The sequence below is a fragment of the Lathyrus oleraceus genome, chromosome 5, assembly GCF_024323335.1.
Source record: "Lathyrus oleraceus cultivar Zhongwan6 chromosome 5, CAAS_Psat_ZW6_1.0, whole genome shotgun sequence".
In the NCBI taxonomy this organism is placed as follows: domain Eukaryota; kingdom Viridiplantae; phylum Streptophyta; class Magnoliopsida; order Fabales; family Fabaceae; genus Lathyrus; species Lathyrus oleraceus.
Genome location: NC_066583.1, coordinates 372,731,101 through 372,751,722, shown reverse-complemented (window position 1 = coordinate 372,751,722; position 20,622 = coordinate 372,731,101). Strand labels below are relative to the sequence as shown.

Here is a 20,622-nt window from a genome sequence, read left to right as displayed (position 1 = left end):
GTAAGTCAAAATAGGTTCAGTATGGGAAATCTAATGCGTAGGCATCGAACTTGCCATAAATGGTACCGGTTCAGACACGTGCATTATGGTCGTGTTCGCCCCTATCAAAGAAGAAGGGGGTGGTATATTGTTGGTTGGTGGATTTTGAGATTTTTGGTTATTTTGCGCATTTAAATTCGCCATTCTCCTAATGGATCTTCTCCTTGGTCTGTGTTCGTTGGTTGTGACTACTTTACCACTTCTTAATAACATGCAACGAATTCTTTCAAAAGAGAGAAGATGACTAAATAACCATAATTAAAAATGAGGAAAATTTCACTTTTCAAAATCGTTAGCACTGTCCCGCCGGGTGTGTCAATTTGTTTACCATGAAAATTGGTAAACAACCGATAATCTTCCAAATTAGTTACTTACAGGATCGATCAGATTGATCCTAGGACATGTGCTAATTACTCGTTAAAGTGAATTTTAGTAAACATAAACACTTCGACAGTGTTTGCAATAATAGTGATTTGTGAAGATACTTTAAAAGGAAATGACCAACACAAAGTAAAGAAAACGGTGTAAAAATGAAGATAAATGGCAACAAAGATAAATCCTTTAAATAAAGAGATATTTCTGGAAAATAAATATGAATTAAATCACTTCAAAGTAAATGACAATGGTGTAAATCAAACGTACATTTCTCAATTTACTGTTTCACTACACACAGATACTTGGTAAATTTTACAGACTTTTGTACATACTTTGAACACACACTGATCCTAGCACTAACACCTTTTATTTATACTAATCGAAATAATCGCTTCTAACGGTCTCTCTATCACATCGAGACAAATGGTGTTTTTCATGGATGCAACTATCCATTATGCTCCACGTGTACCTTCAGCAATTCAGATAAGAACAAAAGTTCCCTCATTTATTTAAATTTGAATCTCTCGTCGAAAACTCCTTCAAACACCAAAGAATATTTTTAAGTCCCTGTTGCATCTTGATCCTCTCATTTAGGCATCTTCGACTAGCGCTCCCAATATTAGATCCAGTCGAAACATCTTCACAAGGAACTCCATGTCTTCATTCCAAATATGGGCGTCAAAATTAGGAGCCAACAACAACATTGGGTTCTTGGCAAGATTGATTGCAGACTTGTTATTAATTATCAGCTTCAAAAGCTTGTTTACCTTGATCTTCAGATCCTGTAGTAAATTTTGAAGCCATACAACTTGACATGTAGTCATAGCACCTGCAATATATTCTACTTCACAGGTTGATAAAGCAACAACTGGTTGCTTCTTGGAACACCAAGAAATAGGACTTCCCAAAAACTTAAACAAGTATCCATAAGTACTTCTTCTGTCAACTTTGTCTCCACGCCAATCAAAGTCTGAGTAACTCAGAAGTTCTAAGCCAGTTTCAGCACCATAAGGGAACAAAACTCTATACTCCAGAGTTCCTTTTATATACCTCAGAATTCTGACAACAACTTGGTAATGAGACCACTTTGGTTTACTCATAAACCTACTCACAATTTCAACTGCATAGCAAATATCAGGTATGGTATTACACAAATACCTCAGAGACTCTACCAACTACTTGAACATCATCGCATCTACATTATCACCATCAGAATCAGAATCCAATTTCTGATTTGTATCAGCAGGTGTGACAGCAAATGTGCAATTCAACAACACAAACCTCTTCAGAAGCTCAAGTTCATATTTCAGCTGATGTAAAATTATGCCTTTCTCAGAGTACATAATCTCCATCCCTAGAAAATAAACCATATTTCCTAGATTAGTCATCTCAAACTCATTCATCAGCTCCTTCTTGAACTTAGCAATCTCATGTTCACAACTTCCTGTTAGCAATATGTCATCAATATACAGACACACCATAATCATATTACCTTTAGAAGTATGTTGAACATAGACACCATACTTCATCTCACAATTTTGTCCCTACTTCTTGAAAAATGAATCAATTTTTAGATTCCAAGCTATAGGGCCCTGCTTCAGTCCATACAAAGCTTTGTGTAATTTGTACGCCGTCCCTTCCTGATTCTTTTTCTCAAATCCAGGAGGTTGTGACACATAAACCTCTTCTTCTAATGTACCATTCAAAAATACATATTTCACGTCTAAATGCATTAGAGGTCAATTCTTGTTAGCAGTTATCGCAATCACTAGTCTGATTATTTCATGTCTTGCTACCAGTGCAAACACTTCAAAGTAATCTAACTCAAGTTTCTGTAGAAAACCTATGACAACTAACCTTGCTTTGTGTTTTCCAAATGATTCATCTGGATTTAGCTTCACCTTATAAACTCATCTCACGCAAATGGTTTTCTTGTTCTTTGGAAGTTTTGTCAGCTTCCAAGTTTTGTTTCTCTCTATGGCATCAAGTTCTTCTTTTATGGACTTCAGCCAGACTTTTTGCTTAAGAGCTTCTTTCGTACTCACGAGTTCAAAATCTACTAACATGGCACACTGAATAACTCCCCCTTCAGAATTTACTTCAGTATCTTGCAGCATGTGAAACTCTACAAACCTTCTCAGAACATTCCTGATTCTTTGCGGCCTCTGAACTTGTTCAGAACCTTCTTATTATGGAAAAATATCAGATGCTAGAACTTTAGAAGTACCAACTTCAGAAGCATGACCACCTTCAGAATCTGGAATATTTCTAGAATCTGAACTACCACCAGAATCTGAATCACCATCAGAAACTGGATCATAATCAAATTCTTCCTCAGAGTCATTTCCGCCTTCTGGTTCTGACTCACTCTCAAAATCATTTTCAGGCTTTGACTCACCTTCAGAATCATAATCAATATCTCTAGAAGTTAACTCTACATCGGAGTTGGATTGAGACTTGCTCCAATCCCATGCTTCTGACTCTTTCACAATATCATCTTTGTTGACTTCAAACTTATTAGTGAATGGACAATAAAGCTTATAAGAACCTGTATTGTGATACCCCAATAGTAACATCACCTTTTTTATAGCATCCAACTTCTTTCTAGTAGCATCTGGAATGTGTTTATAATAGACAGAACCAAATACTTTGAAATGACTCACACTTTTATTATCTCCAGTCCACCTCTCAAAAGGAACAATTTCCTTCAGCTTCTTGGTTGGGCACCTGTTGAACACATATGTTATAGTGGCAACAACTTCTCCCCACAAAGTGTTAGGAGGCTTATTCTCCCTTAGCATGCTCATTATCATATCAAGCAAAGTTCGGTTTCTCCTTTCAGCAAGACCATTGTGTTGAGAAGTAGATGGAGCAGTCACTTCATGCTCAATTCCATTCTCCTCACAAAACTTCTTGAACTTTGTAGAGTTATACTCACCTTCACCATCAGTTCTGAGAATCTTCAGAGTCTGACCACTCTGTTTCTCAACCTTGATTATGAATTTCTTAAATTCAGCAAACGCCTTGTGTTTGGATTTTATAAGGGATACCCATGTCATCCTTGTGAACTCATCCACAAATTACATAAAGTATTTATTCCCTCCTAGCGAAGGTTCTGAAAATGGTCCACACACATCAAAATGCATTACTCTTAAAGCATATTTTGCCATTGGAGTTACTTTAAATGCAAATGCCAGTCTTGGTTGCTTGCCTCTCATGCACATATTGTATGACTTTTCTGGTTTCTTAATTGCAAGAGTTCCACGTACCAATTCCTTTGAATTCAAATTCCCCAAGCTTCTGAAGCTCAAATGGCCGAATCTTTTGTGCCATAACTCAGTTTCCTTCACAACACTTGTTGCGCTAAGGCATTCAGAGTCTGCAGTTTTAACATTCACCTTGAATATTCTATTCCTTCTCTGTTCTGACTCCATAATCAACTTCTTATTACAATCATACAACTTCAAAAGATTGTACTTCATGGTAACTGAAAAACCCTTTTCAATTAATTAACCTACACTCATCATATTGCTCTTCATGCCAGGAACATATCAGACATTCTGAATTAACGCAGATTTGCCATTATTCAGAATTACTCTAACATTTCCCATTCCTTCAGCACTCAGATACTTATCATCAACACATCTGATCTTGGTCCTCTTCCCAGAGTCAAAATCAACCAGTCATTTCTTATTTCCAATAAGATGGTTTGAACAACTAGTGTCCATATACCACCAGTCTTCTAGAGATGCACTATCAGAATCATAAGTCATTAATAGCACATGTTCATCATAAGAAATTATGACTATATTCGCTTCTTCTGATTTCCTCTCCTTATTTGACCAACAATCTGCAGCGAAGTGGCCAAACTTCTTACAACAGTAACATTGAACTTTTCTTTTTTTTCCATACTTCTCCTTTCCCTTATGACTTTTAAAAGTTGAGGTTTCTGACTTCTGAGACCTACCATGTCTTTTCTTGGCTCCTGACCAAGACTGCTTCTGGTATTTCTTGACAAAATAAGCTTTTAGAGCCTATTATACTTCTCTCTTAAAGGTTCTTTCAGTCAGACGCAACTCTTGCGCCTCTAGACTGCTTTGCATCTCTTCTATTCGCATGATGCTCAGATCCTTAGAATGTTCAATTGCTACAACGATGTAATCAAACTAAGGAGTAAGAGATCTATGTATCTTCTCAATGATACTTTCCTCAAAGAGAGTTTCTCCATACGGCTTCATCTCATTTGTGATCATAATCACTCTAGAGATGTAGTCAGATACCTTTTCATTATTACTCATGTTGAGATTATCATACTGCTTACACAGTGACTGAAGTTTCACCTTCCTCACTGATGCATCACCGTCGTAGCACCGCACCAGTGTGTCCCACGCAGCTTCCATCATCGTCGAATCGATGATTTTCTCAAACACGTTCACATCCACACAGTGATGGATGTAGAACAATGCCTTTTGATCCTTCTTCCTCATATCACATTGAGCATTTCTCTGCACATCTGTTGCATTTTCTGGAAGTGCAACTTGAACGTAACCATCATTGATAAGATCAAGAACATCTTGAGCTCCAAATAACATGCACATCTGAATCATCCAATGATTCTAGTTCTTTTCATCGAACACTGGAAGCTTGGTGATTAGATTACCATTTTCGTTCATCTTCAACCTCGTGCAATACACTCAGATCTCACCTCAACATAGTATTTCCCAATCCCGCAGAATCAAGATATGTGATTCTGTTACGATTTTGAATAGAAATTCAACACGAATTCTCCGAACAAAAACCAATCACACAATGCCTCAGTGTTTCACACGTGTTTCCCGTGGTGTTTCCTTATGGATTTAAAACAGAGCTTTAGATACTAATTGTTGGTGCAAAAGGTGATAAAGATGAATAATTAACAAGAGAGAGAGGAGAGAATAATAAGAAACTTCCACTACTCTTAAAATGGTTACAAAATGGTTATACAAAAAAAAATACACACACACACACACACACTACAAAAGGAATAAAGGTACTAATGCTCACACTACTCACTTGCTTAAATACAAGTGGGACTTTAGGAAATACAAAAATACCCTCTAACAAACTTTTTCAACAAGTTTCTACAAAATATGAATTAATTCTAACACACTTTTGGTAGATCATTGTGTAGCTTTAGGCTATTAATTTTGGTTCTAATTGTTCTTTATCCCCACACACCAAATTTCTTGGTGTATTTGAACTCTGAATAATTCTTCTTAATTATTTTGAGTTATTCTACTAGATTTTTGCAACAATTGACGCCCACTGTAGGACAAAGAGGTATAGACAAGTGAGCACCATGGGTAAATAGGAGATCGAGAAGTTTTCCCGAGACAATAATTTTGCGTTGAAGTTGCAAGAAATCTTAACTCAAGAGAAGTGTATTGAATCATTGAATGGTGAGGCATCGATGCATGCACGCCTAACACAAGTAGAGAAGATCAATATGATGTATAAGGCCTGAAGTGTCATTATATTGTGCCTCAGTGATAAAGATCTAAGGGATGTTATCCAGGAGAAGACTACGATTTTGATGTGGGTAAAACTTAAATCATTATATATGAATAAGTCTTTGACTCCTATGTTGTGTATGTAACAACAACTCCACTCGTTCCAAATGGTAGATAACATATTCATAATGGTGAAGTTGACAAAATTTCATAAGATTATTGATGATCTTAAGAATATTAAAGTGAAGATGAAGATGAAGACAATGCTATACTCTTGTTAAGCTCATGACCTAAATCCTTTTGAGCATTTTAAGAATGCCCTACTTTATGGTAAGAAAGGTATTATAACTTTGGACGAAGTCTAAATGGTTGTGAGATCCAAATAATTTTCAGAGGTGAAAGGTTTGAAGATTAACGAAAGTGGTAGAGGCTTGAGTGTCTCAAGAGGAGAAAGTGAGTGTAAAGGAATGTCCAAATCAGAGACGTTTATCAAGTAAATGGAAAATGATTTACTTGTCAAAAATCAAGTCCACTACTAGAAAAACTACATTTTATGACAATGACAACTACAACTATAAGATTAAGCCTCTACGATTTTGGGTCTCAATAACAACAAAAACAACAATAACAACAAAAACAACAACAACAACAAACAATGACAACAACAAAAATAATGTAACATGAGTACTGATGTTTGACGTACCATATTTGTGAAAAAGAAGTGAAAGAAAATGTTTTGGATCTTTCATTCAAGCAAGAATCAAACGAACGCCTTAAACATATATCATCTTTGTAATGAGGATGTTATGTGTTTAGGGCTCTCGTTGTTTAGGCCTCTCTTGTTTGCTCTCTTGTTTAGGGCTATTTGTTAGGGTTATCTTTGTTTGTCTGTGTGTTTAGTCGAATGCTACAAGCATATATATACTAAACGATGCACAAAAGTCATATTTCACAATATATCGATTTCATGTACATATTATCATCCATCATCATCTATAAATCATCATCAAATATGTATACAACTTTCACATGATTCCATAATATATACAAGTCACCATTTCATCACATATATCACAAATATGCATACATATCACATCAACAACACATCAATAATTCATATCAAATGGATCACCTAAAATCCACGTATATGCATATCTACCAAAATCATATCCACACAATCATATCACATAATCACACAAACAACAATTCACACCGACACATGTAACTCAATGTGTGACTCAATGTGATATGCATGTGGATCCCATCCGTTATCATTTCCGGCTTGCTGAGCGTCTCTCAAATATACTAGATAACCACTCTAAAGCTCGATTCAGTCTTAAGCTTTCAAACCCCATTCGGCGTTAAGTTTGGGACAAGCAAATAATCTACGCAAGATTACCCAACATTGCCTCTTTCATAGACTCATGCTAGTGTAAGTGTGCAACAAAAACAAGACTCGTGCAATTAAGACGATCGCAACCCCTTAATCATACATAAGCATACCACATCCAACATTTGCACAACACACACCTAACCTGACTTCAATCCCAAACAATACATCAAATAACATTCATCATCTCATCACAACACATTAACAGAAAGCAAACAAGCCAATTCATGTTATTCATCAAATTCACCAATTCACATCATCACATACATAATTCAAGTATTATGTTTCTTCACAAATCCAGCTAAAACCATCCAATACATGCCAAACAATAGAAAACATGTCATTCACATTCACCACAGATACAACATACATCCATATTAGGATTCTTTTGATAAAATATTAATTTACTGTTATCAAAATGAACATCACGTTATAGATAACATTCTTAACTTCGTAAGGGTTCAAACTGTACCTCAAACGAAATTACGGTTCAAAAGTGTTTGAATTTACGAGTTTTTAAAAATGCTGTCAAAACCAGATAATTTGTTGTTGCGAAAATGCTGTCAAAAACCAGAAAAACTGCTGTTGCGAAAATACTGTTGTCCAACATAATTTTTTATCATAAAACCACATTAATCCATCATTTTTCATGAAATAAATAGTTATACAATATATATATATATATATATATATATATATATATATATATATATATATATATATATATATATATATATATATATATATATATATATATATATATATATATATATATATATATATATATATATATATATAAACTATTAGGATCATAGAGACAAGATTCTAAGCTCCACTAATTTTCATCAAAATCCCAAATCAACCATTTTCAAGTGAAACTCAAACATGCAATTATAGACCAAATCATGTTCTATACACATACCCATTCATGGAATTCAATATAGAAACATCATATCATAACATAAACATCAATTTCATGGATTAAAACATACACATGTTAGGGTTTCTCAAAAATCAAAATCCCCAAATTCTAAGTTCATGATATCTAACCCACATACATTACATACATTATGTTTACCCATAACCACTTGAAATCCCACCCTTACCTTAGTATAGATGAAATCTCTAGGTCTTTCTTCTTCTAGTTTTCTCTTCTCCTCTTTCTCTTCTCTTCTCTCTCCTTCTCTTGTTTTACAAAACTAACTCTAATCTCTAAAATCATTACTATCTTTTTAACTCATAATGAGCTTAACCCACTTAGCCACCCATTCTAATTAATTAGGCTCATTACTAGAAAATTGCTATTTCCATTCATAAAATTCAATTATCAAATAACACATATATTCAAATAATTCAAATAATCACCAGAACACATATTTAATTAATTATCACACCAAATAATGATTAATTAAAATAAACACCTAATAAATAAATACGGAAATTAAATCGGGGTGTTACAACGGCTACTATCATGTGGTCGAACTTTGGAGTCAATGACCCTAAGATCTTTGAAACAACCGATCATGTCAAGAGTTCTCCACATACATTGATTTGATTCACCAGTTTTGTAACCCTAGTGAAAAAATCAGTTATGCTTTCATTGTCTTCCATATGAAGAAATTCATACGCTCTTTTGTGAGTTTGTAACCTCACATCTTTCATATTCTCTCCGCCTTCAAACGATTTTCAAAGAATTTCCCATGCTTCTTTCGCTGATTCAACATCACTAACCTTTTCAAAATCATCAGAATCAACACATTGATGGATTATAAAGAGATTTTTATAATCTTTCTTCTTCAATTCTTTGTGTGCAACTTTTTCTTCATCTGTTGCGTTTGTTGCAACTGGTGTCACTCCCTCCTACACAATATTCCAAAGATTTTGATAGCAAAAGACAACCTTTATCTTCTTGCATCAATTCTCGTAATTCCGAATCTTCAGAATTGGGAGACTCGCCGGAAAATGCTCGTTCAAATGATTCATCACCATCTGTTTTGCTTCCCACGAATCGCTTAGCGAGTGCTCTAGATACCAGATGTTGGAATTAAATCCAAAATTTTGAGTAATTCTGAGTCAATCTTGATGAACAAGATTCCATCAATCGATCAAATTTTCACTTGTTCTTCATATTCACTCGAGTGAATCAACCAACCTTGGTTGCAAGATTGTATCGCTGCACAATGATGATGAAAACAAGAAAAGAAAATTGAATAAGAAAGAAGATTAGGGTTTGACGGAAATTGGGGAAGAAAATGATTTCTGCAAAGTCTCCCTTTGCCCACAGTCTGCGAAAAATCTCGCTAATTTTGCAACTGCAAGTGATTACAAGATTGTTATGAAAATAAGGGTTACTCTCTCTATTTATAATTGAGTTAGCTTGCTCTATAAGCTAAATCCCAAAAATTACAAAGGCCAAAAATACATATTTTAGTCTAAGTCGAAATCCTGTGTCAAACAACCTGTTTCGACACTTCGACATATAATACAACTCGACGCACACTACATGTTTCGACACATCCTTGTTTTTGTCGAGCACTACCTACTTCAACATAAAGAATTACAATTCAACAAAATGATCAACCGAATCACTCATTGTGATACGAAGGAAGTATAAATTAAACTATTTAATCTTTATTAAAAATACTTTTTTTATTTAGAGTTCTTAAAAATTGTATTTAGGACATTTATTACCAAGACGTTTTCTTAATTATTTGTTAATCTTAAATCATTAACAACAAGTTTCTTAATTATATGTTCATCTTAAATTATTAACAAAAAATGACCCCGTTTGTATTACTTTATAGATTTTTAAAATAAAAGTCAAACTTCTTTTAATATCCGACGTCTATGATTAACTGACGGTGTAGAATCCTTTTACACTGTCAGTGTATTTCAATTAAACTCATTGTGATTTAAAAAAGAAGATGAAATAATATATATTTAAAAATAATTAACACAAAGATTTAACATTTTCAAATATTTTAAAAATACCAGATACTAGATTTCTTTTAAAAAATTGTAAAAATAAATTATTGAAAAAAATATTTGATCTCAATTTTCCAACCACACCATTTTTACACCGACGCCAAAACCTACATTCCTTCGCCGACCCGACCCAATTCAGTTCTCTTCTTTCTTTCTTTCCAAGCAAATTTTCCATCATTTATTCATTTTCTCCTCTCTTTCTCTCCGTTCTTCCTCCGAAACCAGTTTCATAAACCCTTTCCCTCTTCAATCCTCTTCCCACCCCTTTCATTTTCCTTTCAAATTCTTCTTCTTCAGCCATGTCCATCTATAGGGTACTCTCTCGAGCTTCCAGAAGCTTCACGATTCTCTCTGCGTTGCAGAAGCCACAACCCCTCTCCACCACTTTCTTCCATCATTTCAGTTCCTTTCCTCATCAATCGGCTAGTAAGGTATCTCTATTGTAATACTGAATAAGAAAAATGTAATTTTCCCCAATTTTGTATTGTAGGGTTTTGCTAGGGTTTTAGGATTTAGTGATAAACCTTTAACCCTATATTCTCTCTTTTTATTAATATATATTTTGTGATGTCATGGCGATGAATTATTCAACTGAGTTTAAATTTATTGCATCCTAAATTTCTTTTTCTATTTTTTTGATGTTGTGGCTATGAACTATTGAACTAAGTTTAAATTTAGGGTACCCTTAAATTTATTGTACAACTTGGTGGTATGACCCAAGTGGTAGATACTTAGGTTTCTTGTCCATTTGGTCGGGTTCAATCCCTGGTTGGTAGCATGGTTTTATATTGTGGTTGCAGTTGTGGTTGTTGGGATTGTTGTCATTGTGGTTGTTGTGATGCTTGCAGCTTGAATTTTAATTGGAATGTGTTTGAAATTAACAGTTAAAAACACTTGATAAATACTTTATGTTAAAAAAATTCATTACATACAAAGTAAAGTAAGTTTTAGGTTTCTGAAATTTTGAGTTTTGATGAAAATATTTGTAGAAACATGTGCAAAATTGTCTAATTTGATTTCTAATGGCGGCTAGATGTATGATTTTAATTCACACTGCGATTGCGGTCCGATGCGGTTGTGGAAGCTACTTTATCAGCAACATTGCGGCCGTAATTGCAGTTGATGACTGCAATTTAAAACCATGGTTGGGAGAGGTTAACCTCTTAAATGGATTTCAGCTACCCAGAGCAACTGTGCAGTTTTGTGTCTGGGAAAACTATGGTTTACAGAAAAGCTTTAATTTATTGTTGCTGTATATTTCTAGATCACGTTTTGCCCCTCAATTATTTGTCTGAGTAATTTAATTTTAGTTATGCTTTGTGAAGTTCTCATTAAGTTCTATGTGTGATTTCTAATGTCCCAGCTTATTCCGATTCAAGCCAATTTGTTTTGTCCTTCAATAAGTTCATCCTTGACTCCAAGATTTGGATTTTCTACCTCAGCCTCATCGGAGTCTTCAAAAACAAGTGAAGAGGCTAATGCAACTGATCGGAATGAAGAAGATAATGGTGAAGATCAAACGAAGGAATCAGGTTAAGGTTTATTTCAGAATCTCGTTTTCAATGTCAATCTGTCAACAGAAAGTGTGGAGTTTTTGAACAAAAAGGTGTTTTGTTTTTATATTCAGATGCAGAGATTGAATGTGATCTATCCAAAGATGAGTTAATAAAGCTTGTTACTGAGAAAGAAGCACTTTTGAAGTTGAAGCACAAAGAGATTGAAAAAATGCAGGATAAAGTTTTACGTACTTATGCAGAGATGGAGAATGTCATGGACAGGACTAAGCGCAATGCAGAGAATTCAAAAAAATTTGCTATACAGGTCTATGTTTTGATATTTTTTTTGTTTTGTGATGTAGCTGTCTTTCTCCCTAATGATTTAGTTTTCAACTCTTTGCTCATTGGTTTCTAATGTGATGTAGAATTTCGCCAAGAGTTTACTAGATGTTGCTGACAATCTCGGAAGAGCTTCTTCAGTTGTAAAGGACAGTTTTTCAAAAATTGAATCACCTAAAGAATCTGATGAAACTGCACCACTCCTGAAAACGCTTCTGGAAGGTGTTGAAATGACTGAGAAACAACTTGCAGAGGTAGACTATTCTACTTTATACTGCAGCACTTTAGTTGTTAGATTCAAAGCTAATCCATGTCCTTTCTTTTCTGAGTCATTTGATTGATTGTTTTTTTGTTTAATTTTCACCTGTCAAATTATAATTTCCAGATTTATATGGTTTTCTAGATTAATGATAGAAAATAGGCGGGTTCTGAAGGTTTGATTTGTGATGGGTTGGATATTTCTTATCCCCTCTCTTGAATGATTCAAGTCTTGGTTGTCTAGGAAATTAAAGAAAGCAGCATAGAAGAGTAGAAGAGAACAAAAGAAAACTAGGAACATAGCCATACAAGAAGATAGCAATATGCTTTGATAATTTATAGATGTGATAATCAATTGAAGAAAAAGTGTTTCCTATTACTTAATCTACAAGTGTTAGGAATAGATTCATAATCTCCTATATACTAAAATCCCAAAAGATCTTCGACACATACGAAACAATTACGAACCAATACGACTATACTACTAAATATGCAAGTTATTAAAAATACCTATAGTGATGTAGTTTGAAAAGTATAGACTTGATAAACAATCATATATAACAACAATCCTGTAAACTTATGGCCATGCTTTGGAGAATAGACTGGTTGCATTGCATTATTGGTTTTTGAAGTAATGTGCTTCAATGGATAATACCGGTGTTCATTCCTATTATTTAAGATTGACCACTGTTGTTTACAGGTACTTAAAAAGCATGGTGTAGAAAAATTTGATCCTACAAATGAACCATTTGATCCAAACAGGCATAATGCCATCTTCCAAATACCTGATGCTTCCAAACCTCCAGGCACTGTTGGAGCTGTTCTGAAGGTACTTTACATATGATCGTATGTTGGTCTTGTGATTCAGTTTTTCTTTTACCATTTCAAAATTTCCTTAGACTAAATTGTTCCTGTTTTCCAATGCTGATTATTTTCATTTTATTGTCAAAGGGCATGTGTTTTCCAAACATTTTCTTTAGGAGGTTTTGTTTCCCTTGATGTAGCAATAAATGTGATCAATCATACTCTTGGTCTTGTTTGATGGTTAATTTTTAAGAATTGTAAACACCACCATTTGTCATTCCATTCCATTCATGATCTTTCTCCATCTCATACCATCAACTCAATCAAAACAATACTTTTGCATGTGAAAGAAAAGGGATTAATTTGGTTATATTTGCAGGCAGGATATATGCTTTATGACCGCGTACTTCGTCCAGCAGAAGTTGGGGTAACACACGTAGTTGAGGAAAACAAAACAGATGAATGATCATTGCATGAAGAAATGCATGAGTAACTGGGTACTTATCGGATATTATCCGATGTCTTTTTATGTAGTACTCACTCTAGTTCTCTTTTGCATAGCTTTAATTCGTCAAAACGGAGAGGACTATTCTTTTCCTTTATATGTCCCAAGTTCTTTTTTAATAATAATAACAAAAACAGTATATGGATTTGATTCCATGAGATTTTGGTTGTATTCATGGTATTTACTTATTCATTATAATGGTCTCTAGTTTAGTACTGTACCCGTTTCTGTTAGCAAATCATAATTTGTAAAATCAGTCATTGTAAGATTTAAAGTGAAGTTTTGACGTGATGCAGCTGGTTTTTTTGTTAATGTGGGATATATTGATAAATGCTTGAAGGGGGAGATGACCGTGGTAATGAGTGCTATATCTGTTACTTTTTCTATTTGTGTTTGCATAGTTTGTCATTTTAAAGGTGTGATAACATTGCTAGCTAATGGAACTCTCCCTGGATAGCTAGTGTGCAATTGTCCTTTTGGCTTAAGAAGGATTTGGGTGATGTTTTTCCTGCCATTGCTACTAAAAAATTCTTTATTTTTATTTTTAGAAGTGTGCATCTGAACTGCTTAAGTTATCCAAAAGATGCATTTGACGCCATAAAATTTAGTGGTTTTATTGAAACATTACACATGCGGGATGGGAAGAGTAGCGACTCGATTATGAAACTTGGTCCTATTTATAAATTATGGGTCAAATTTGAGATTTTCTGTGTTGTTTTGAGGAAACAATAGCCACATCATTATGCAAAATCAATTATAAAATGTTTAGTGCGTGAGGAGATAATTTAATTTTTTTAAAGAATTTAAAACTTTAAATAATTTAAATGATTTAATTATTTTTTTTTTATTTTTAAAATTTATAAAGTAATAATTCATTGTTAATTTTTTTGTGTGGATATTTTGATAAATTTTAAATTTGAAAAATAGGGATCAAGTTATCATTTTTAAATTTTTTAAAGTAATTAAATAAAAAATTAAAGGTCAATTTATAAACTTTTAAAAATATTATCAATTTTTAAAATTTAAAATTTATAAAGATTTGAAAAAAACTAAAATAATTTAGACAAAATTTATTTTTTGATTACAAAAATAAAAAGAATTATTAAAATGATAAATCTGAAGTATTTTCTCTAAATTAAATTTAATAATTTTAAAATGACATAATTAAAAAGTTTAAAATTTTTAGAGTATTTTATAAAATGTGAATGTCAAATTAAATATTATTATTATGATAAAAAAACATTTAAATATTATTATTATTTCACTTAAGAAACTATAATAATAATAATAATAATAATAATAATAATAATAATAATAATAATTATTATTATTATTATTATTATTATTATTATAATTATTATTATTTTCAAAAAGGGACTAATCCCCAATTAAACTTTTAATCATCCAAATAAGCAAACTTCAGCTACTTTTTTTAGTCTCGACATCCCAATTCTAGGAGAAAAGACTCTCATAATCCATAATTTGGTTGTGATATCAGAAATTATTTGCCAATTGATTTGTTCAAGAATCAAATTCAAATACTTGGGTTTTCAACCGAAATTCATTAACTATTTGCATCCAACTACTTGGTTAAAAACTAAAACTCTTTTGTCTTGACTTTAATATTCTAAAATTCCTACATGCCCCAAGTTCAATGCAGTTGGTGAAAAGAAAAACACAAAAGACCACATTTTGAGATTTTATATTTACATATAGTACTGTTGTCTGTCTACACTACAGGTACTAAACAGAGCCTCAAATGATTCATATCACATAATGCAACTTGCTGATATACACTAGTTGCTCATTGCTCATGCGTATAGCACTAGTTAAGAGCCAAGTTCTTACTATATACAAAATCTTAACTACATAATTCCAAGATTCTTTGTTCATGGACCACCCACTGGATCATCGCTGTTCTGGCTGTTTTCACCATTGTTTCCTTGGAAGTCCAAACCAAGATCCACCTTACTCATGTTTGAATCCTGTAACACATAAACCAATGTTAATATTGTTCATTATGATGTTATATCCTTAACAACAAAAGAAGCACCTTCCCACCATAAGCAATTAGCTACAGCTAGATCCTTGCGCGGTTTAGGTAGAACAACTATGTAGATCCTTGTGTGGCTCATGTCAGGGGTGGCAAAACGAGCCCTGACATGCCCGTGCTTTTTCGGGGGTGGGCCAAGGTTTTAGGCATGCATCCTCTAATATGTCTGCCCTCCCCTGTTGTTTTGTGGACTTTTGCGGCGGCAGATATTAACAAGATTTTGTTTACAACTTTTTAGTCTTTAGGGGTGCAAAGTCCGCATGCCCGTCCCACACTCATTATTTCGCAGGGCAGGCCAAATTTTTAGATTCTCACCCTTAATTATGCTCGCCCCGATTTTTTGTGGGCATTTGCGAGGCGGGCCTAAGCGAGGCGGAGATACCCGTTTGGCACGCCTAGTTCAGGTAGAAAAATTGAGCAGAATTGGACCCAAAAAGTTCACCTAAGCTCTCTTAGAGAGTTAAGAGGGGAGGGATGGGGAGGACTAAGATAAAACTTAAAGAACATCAAGTCTTGTGCCCACATTGAAAGTGTAAAAAATGATACTAGAGAAATGTTTAAAACCATCAAAACCAGAAACGGAAAATTTCGGTTATTTTACCTTTGAGTCCTCTGAAATTTCATTCATATTCAGTTTCCTGTGCACCTCACGATTCACATTTGTCTGTCTATCTGTCAATTGGTCAGTCTCAATTGTGGGTTCCTTTTCAACCTTTTCCACAGCTCCCTTTTTCTGTTCTTCAAGCACTGCAATCTGCATCATGACATTGGTGACCAATCTCACTTATAATGAAAAGCAGTTATTTAACTTCAACAATCATCCAACAAAGGATATGGTAGTTAATAAGATTAGACAGGACACAATTTTCTTCAACAACTTTTCTTGATTGGTTGTTCTTTTACCAATTTCAATTAAAGAAATCTAGTCATTAACTGACAAAAACACATGCCTGACTTATGAATTTCAACATCATTATCCCCAGTGTATCTATTTTCTTCTCTAATTCTGCTAATGCATTGTTGTCTGTAATTCTGTTTTCTATCACATAGGACACAACCCTCTTTATATTCAAGAACAACAACTACAAAGCCTTAAATGAGATGGGCTTTATAAAACAAACAACACCATCATGTTATAGCATATGTTGAGTATGACTCATATAATAAGAACATAGCGAAAACAACATCAAAAAGACATCAAGTTGTTGTGCCTTGTGACTACAAAGAAAAGACGATATTGGATTTATAGATGAGTGTTGAGTCTGACTCATATATATGTAGACACTGAAGAGATGCAGGGGCGTTGTGTTTGGCCCAACGTGTCTTAGGCCCAACATTTTGTTGTGGGTAGGTGATTGGGGTGCAGGGGCGGTATCCCCAGAGATATGGTTCAAGGGTATTATTGTAAACTGAGACGTATTATTACATATATTGCTTGTAACACTGAAATCCTAATTCACCACAGAAATAGAAAGGAACTATAATTGTTCTGTAGTCGCAGAGGTAGGCACCATTGAGTCATTGACCGAACTGCATTAACAAAGATCGATCGCATTCATTGTCTTTTACTTTCGTTTCTCTTTAATCTTATATACTGGTTGCTCTAACAACATAGATATGTCTAAAGTCTCTTTTTTCTTTAAAAATGTATAATATTAATAGTAAATGATAACTACGATCTTCCTCCACCCTAATCACAAACAAACCCTGAAGATATAAATAACATAACAAGTAAAATTGAATCATAAACTCAAAGAAAGTCGCTTCTCTTCTCAGCATAGTTCTAAATTGGGTCCAACACTGAACTTTTAACCACAATATACAGGATTTAGAGGTCTCAGCAATGGTATCACAACTGCAATTGCAACAACATCAACCATATTTAACCTCATTTTGCAGCAATACCAAAATTCACAGCGTAACCAAAATCACAATTAAGAACAATTAGTCAGTGCCCTCAAACCCCTATTCATCCCACATGTAGATATTCCAATTCCAATATAATCCCAATTTAGAATCATCAGTAAGTACCTCAAATCTCAATTCACCATGCATGCATAAATTCCAATACAATCCAACCCAACCCAATCATATAACAATAGCTTTCTCCACATAAATCCACAAACCCATCAAAACATTGCAATAAAAATTGAAACTTTACAATAGCAAAACCAAACCCCAACTAAATAGACATTGACTTACAGGAGTATAACGAAACTTCCTTCTGGGTGGCTCATCGGAGACATCACAGGCCTCCTCAGCGGAAGAACGGTTGGTAACCGGAGTCCAACGGCGAAGAAGTAAACGAGACGAAGCATTACTATTTTTGTTGTTGTTAAAGGAAGAAGGAGAAACATGTACCCATTTCTTCTCCCATTTTCTGACAGGACCACTGAAGACTGCGGGTGCACCGTAGCGAGAGGAAGCTCGACCCAGCCTGGTAGAACCCACCGTGTCCATTGTGTTGTCGGTGAAATGGAATGGAATGAAACAGCAAGTATTATTGTGTGGTAGAGGCTTCAGACGAGACCGAAGAGGTAGTGAGAAAGTGACAAGTGAATTGTTCCTTGTTTGAAAAGGATGTGGGAGGTAATAGGGATTGTTGATTTTAGAGATGGGTGCATCAGTGTCGTCAATTTGTTTGTTGCAGTCAAGTCAAGGTTCTCAGAGGATCGATGGTGACTACTGATACAGAGCAACGGTATCCGCGTGTAAAGTAGCTAGCTTTGCAATACACTACAAACAAATACTAGTACAGTACTAAATGACTCTTGATTAAGGTATTTTGAACATAGAAATGCATTAATTTGTTATAGCATGTTAAACTTTTATTAAATTAGTAATATTGATGGGTTAGAAATAACTTAAAACAGATTGTTAAAATGACAATTACTTTGAAATGGAGGGAGCAAAAACATAATAAATAAATAAAAATAAATGGACTAAAACCAAAATCTTTTAATGAGATATTTTATAATAGGAAAGTTCAATGGAGTTTCTAGCAAACTCCATATGTCGTCTCCTGTGCGTGGGTAGTATAAGTCTCTCACGTGAGATACCTCTTTTTTTTTTCTTCTCAACTGAACAAGAGTCGTTGGATTGATCTGTTTCACCACTTCACTATCGCACATATAATAAAACATCATCAAACTTAACACTTTGTCTGCTTTGTCTCCATCTGCAATTTGGGAAGATCATTTCTTCCATTTTCCTTTCTTCCACTATCTCCTTTTGCAACTTGAGAATATCATTTCTTCCATTTTCGATTATCATTTCTTCCCTTTTGATTTCTTCCTCATTTCTTCCATTCTCGATATGACAATCATCTTCTTTTAGTTGGATCTGAAGCTCCTTTTAGTGAATTAAAAGATAAGTTTTTAGTTTGAATTAAAAATGGATTTGTAAATCATATTCTTCTGTGTTGTAATTATTGTAGTTTGAGTTAAAAATTGATTGAAATTGGTTATCTCTGATGGCAATCACAAGGATATTGAATCGAAGACGGATGTTGGTGATATTGATGGGCATGGAGTAATGCAAGTTAACTATGTAAGTGAAATTTTCTAACAATCTTACATTGTAGTTGTAACCCATTTAGTTGTTGATTTATTAATTTAGTTATTTATATTTTTTTAGGAAGCACTTGATGAAATTATACATGAGAAGGACCGTGTTAACGTTGATGGTGAATTGAATATTGTTAGTGATGGATGCTTGGATATTGTTGAATATGATAATGTAATTGTTGATGAAGATTTTGAGTTTGAAGGAGGTGAATACGATTATGAAGATGCAGATGAAAATGATGAATTTGATGGAGGTGAATACGATGATGAGACTGATTTTGGTGATGCTAGTGGACACAAATCTTGGAATACAGATACAAACAACGATGGAACTGACGGGGAAGGTTTAAAATGGAGCTTAGATAATTTGAATGAATCAATATTTCCATATCAAATTCTAGACGAATCACTTATTGTTGATAATGTCAACAATATTGTAAAGATGGACACGTTTAACTTGCAAAATGATGATGTTTCCATGCTGTAATTTGGAAGTCTAGAAGTTGCTTACACATTTTACTGTTGGTTTGCAAATATGAACGGCTTCGCGGTCCGTAAAGGTCAAGTTATTAAAATTAAGAATTGAGATGTTATTCAACAAACACTTTTTTGTAACCTTAAAGGATTTAGGCAAGACAAAGTTGAGCAACAAAAGCATGGCCCGAAGCACGAAATCCGGTGTGGACGTGGAGCAAAATTTCGGGTGCATATTGATATAATTTCACATCGTTGGTATATCACAGTTTTTACCTTTGAGCATAATTATGAAATGTTAAAGAAGAAACACTACAAGTTGTGGGCGGCTAACATGAAGCTTAGTAAGTCTGATAAGATACAAAGTAAGAATTTTGCAATGCTGGAACCAAAGTAACTCAAATAATTGATGCATTTGCAAATGCTATCGGGGGGGGGGGGGGGGGCATGATAAGGTGGGATTTTTGAAGAAGGGCGTACATAATCAAATTTCAAGACAAAGAAAAACGATGTCTTCTGATGCTAAATGTGTTCTTATGTATCTTATAGATCTTTGTGTTAAAGATCCATTGATGTTTGTTGCACACACGGTAGGTGCTGATGGAATGATACAAAACCTATTTTGGAGCGATGGTGAAAGTTAAAAGAATTATGAACTATTTGGTTATGTGCTTGCTTTTGATGCTACATACAAGAAAAATAAGTACAAGCGCCCTTTTGTTGTTTTTCCTGGTGTTAATCACCATAACCAGACAATTGTATTTGCTACCGTCGTAGTTTAAAATGAGGTTGAAGGGACATAATTTGGTTGTTGGAGCAGTTTTTGGTTGCAAAGAAAGGTATGACACC

General features: G+C 34.1%; 3 protein-coding genes across 3 annotated transcripts; 2 read left to right on the top strand and 1 right to left on the bottom strand.

Annotated features, from left to right (window-relative positions):
• The first annotated feature begins 10,324 nt into the window (after window positions 1-10,324).
• On the top strand, window positions 10,325-13,992 carry LOC127084850 (grpE protein homolog 2, mitochondrial). The gene is made up of 6 exons (XM_051025370.1): window positions 10,325-10,709; window positions 11,642-11,810; window positions 11,906-12,099; window positions 12,200-12,367; window positions 13,072-13,200; window positions 13,555-13,992. Exons 1-6 carry the CDS (start codon window positions 10,578-10,580, stop codon window positions 13,639-13,641), a joined length of 879 nt encoding a protein of 292 aa, XP_050881327.1. The 5' UTR covers window positions 10,325-10,577; the 3' UTR covers window positions 13,642-13,992.
• A 1,352-nt stretch (window positions 13,993-15,344) lies between these two features.
• LOC127084849 (uncharacterized) lies at window positions 15,345-18,487 on the bottom strand. Its single transcript, XM_051025369.1, has 3 exons — window positions 17,936-18,487; window positions 16,335-16,487; window positions 15,345-15,665 (listed from the first exon to the last, which is right to left on the bottom strand). Exons 1-3 carry the CDS (start codon window positions 18,191-18,193, stop codon window positions 15,570-15,572), a joined length of 507 nt encoding a protein of 168 aa, XP_050881326.1. The 5' UTR covers window positions 18,194-18,487; the 3' UTR covers window positions 15,345-15,569.
• Window positions 18,488-18,882: 395 nt separating this feature from the next.
• Window positions 18,883-20,417, top strand: LOC127080788 (uncharacterized). The gene is made up of 4 exons (XM_051021082.1): window positions 18,883-19,282; window positions 19,370-19,782; window positions 19,930-20,138; window positions 20,323-20,417. The coding sequence occupies exons 1-4, from the start codon at window positions 19,268-19,270 to the stop codon at window positions 20,415-20,417; spliced, it is 732 nt and encodes a 243-aa protein (XP_050877039.1). The 5' UTR covers window positions 18,883-19,267.
• The last annotated feature ends 205 nt before the right edge of the window (window positions 20,418-20,622 follow it).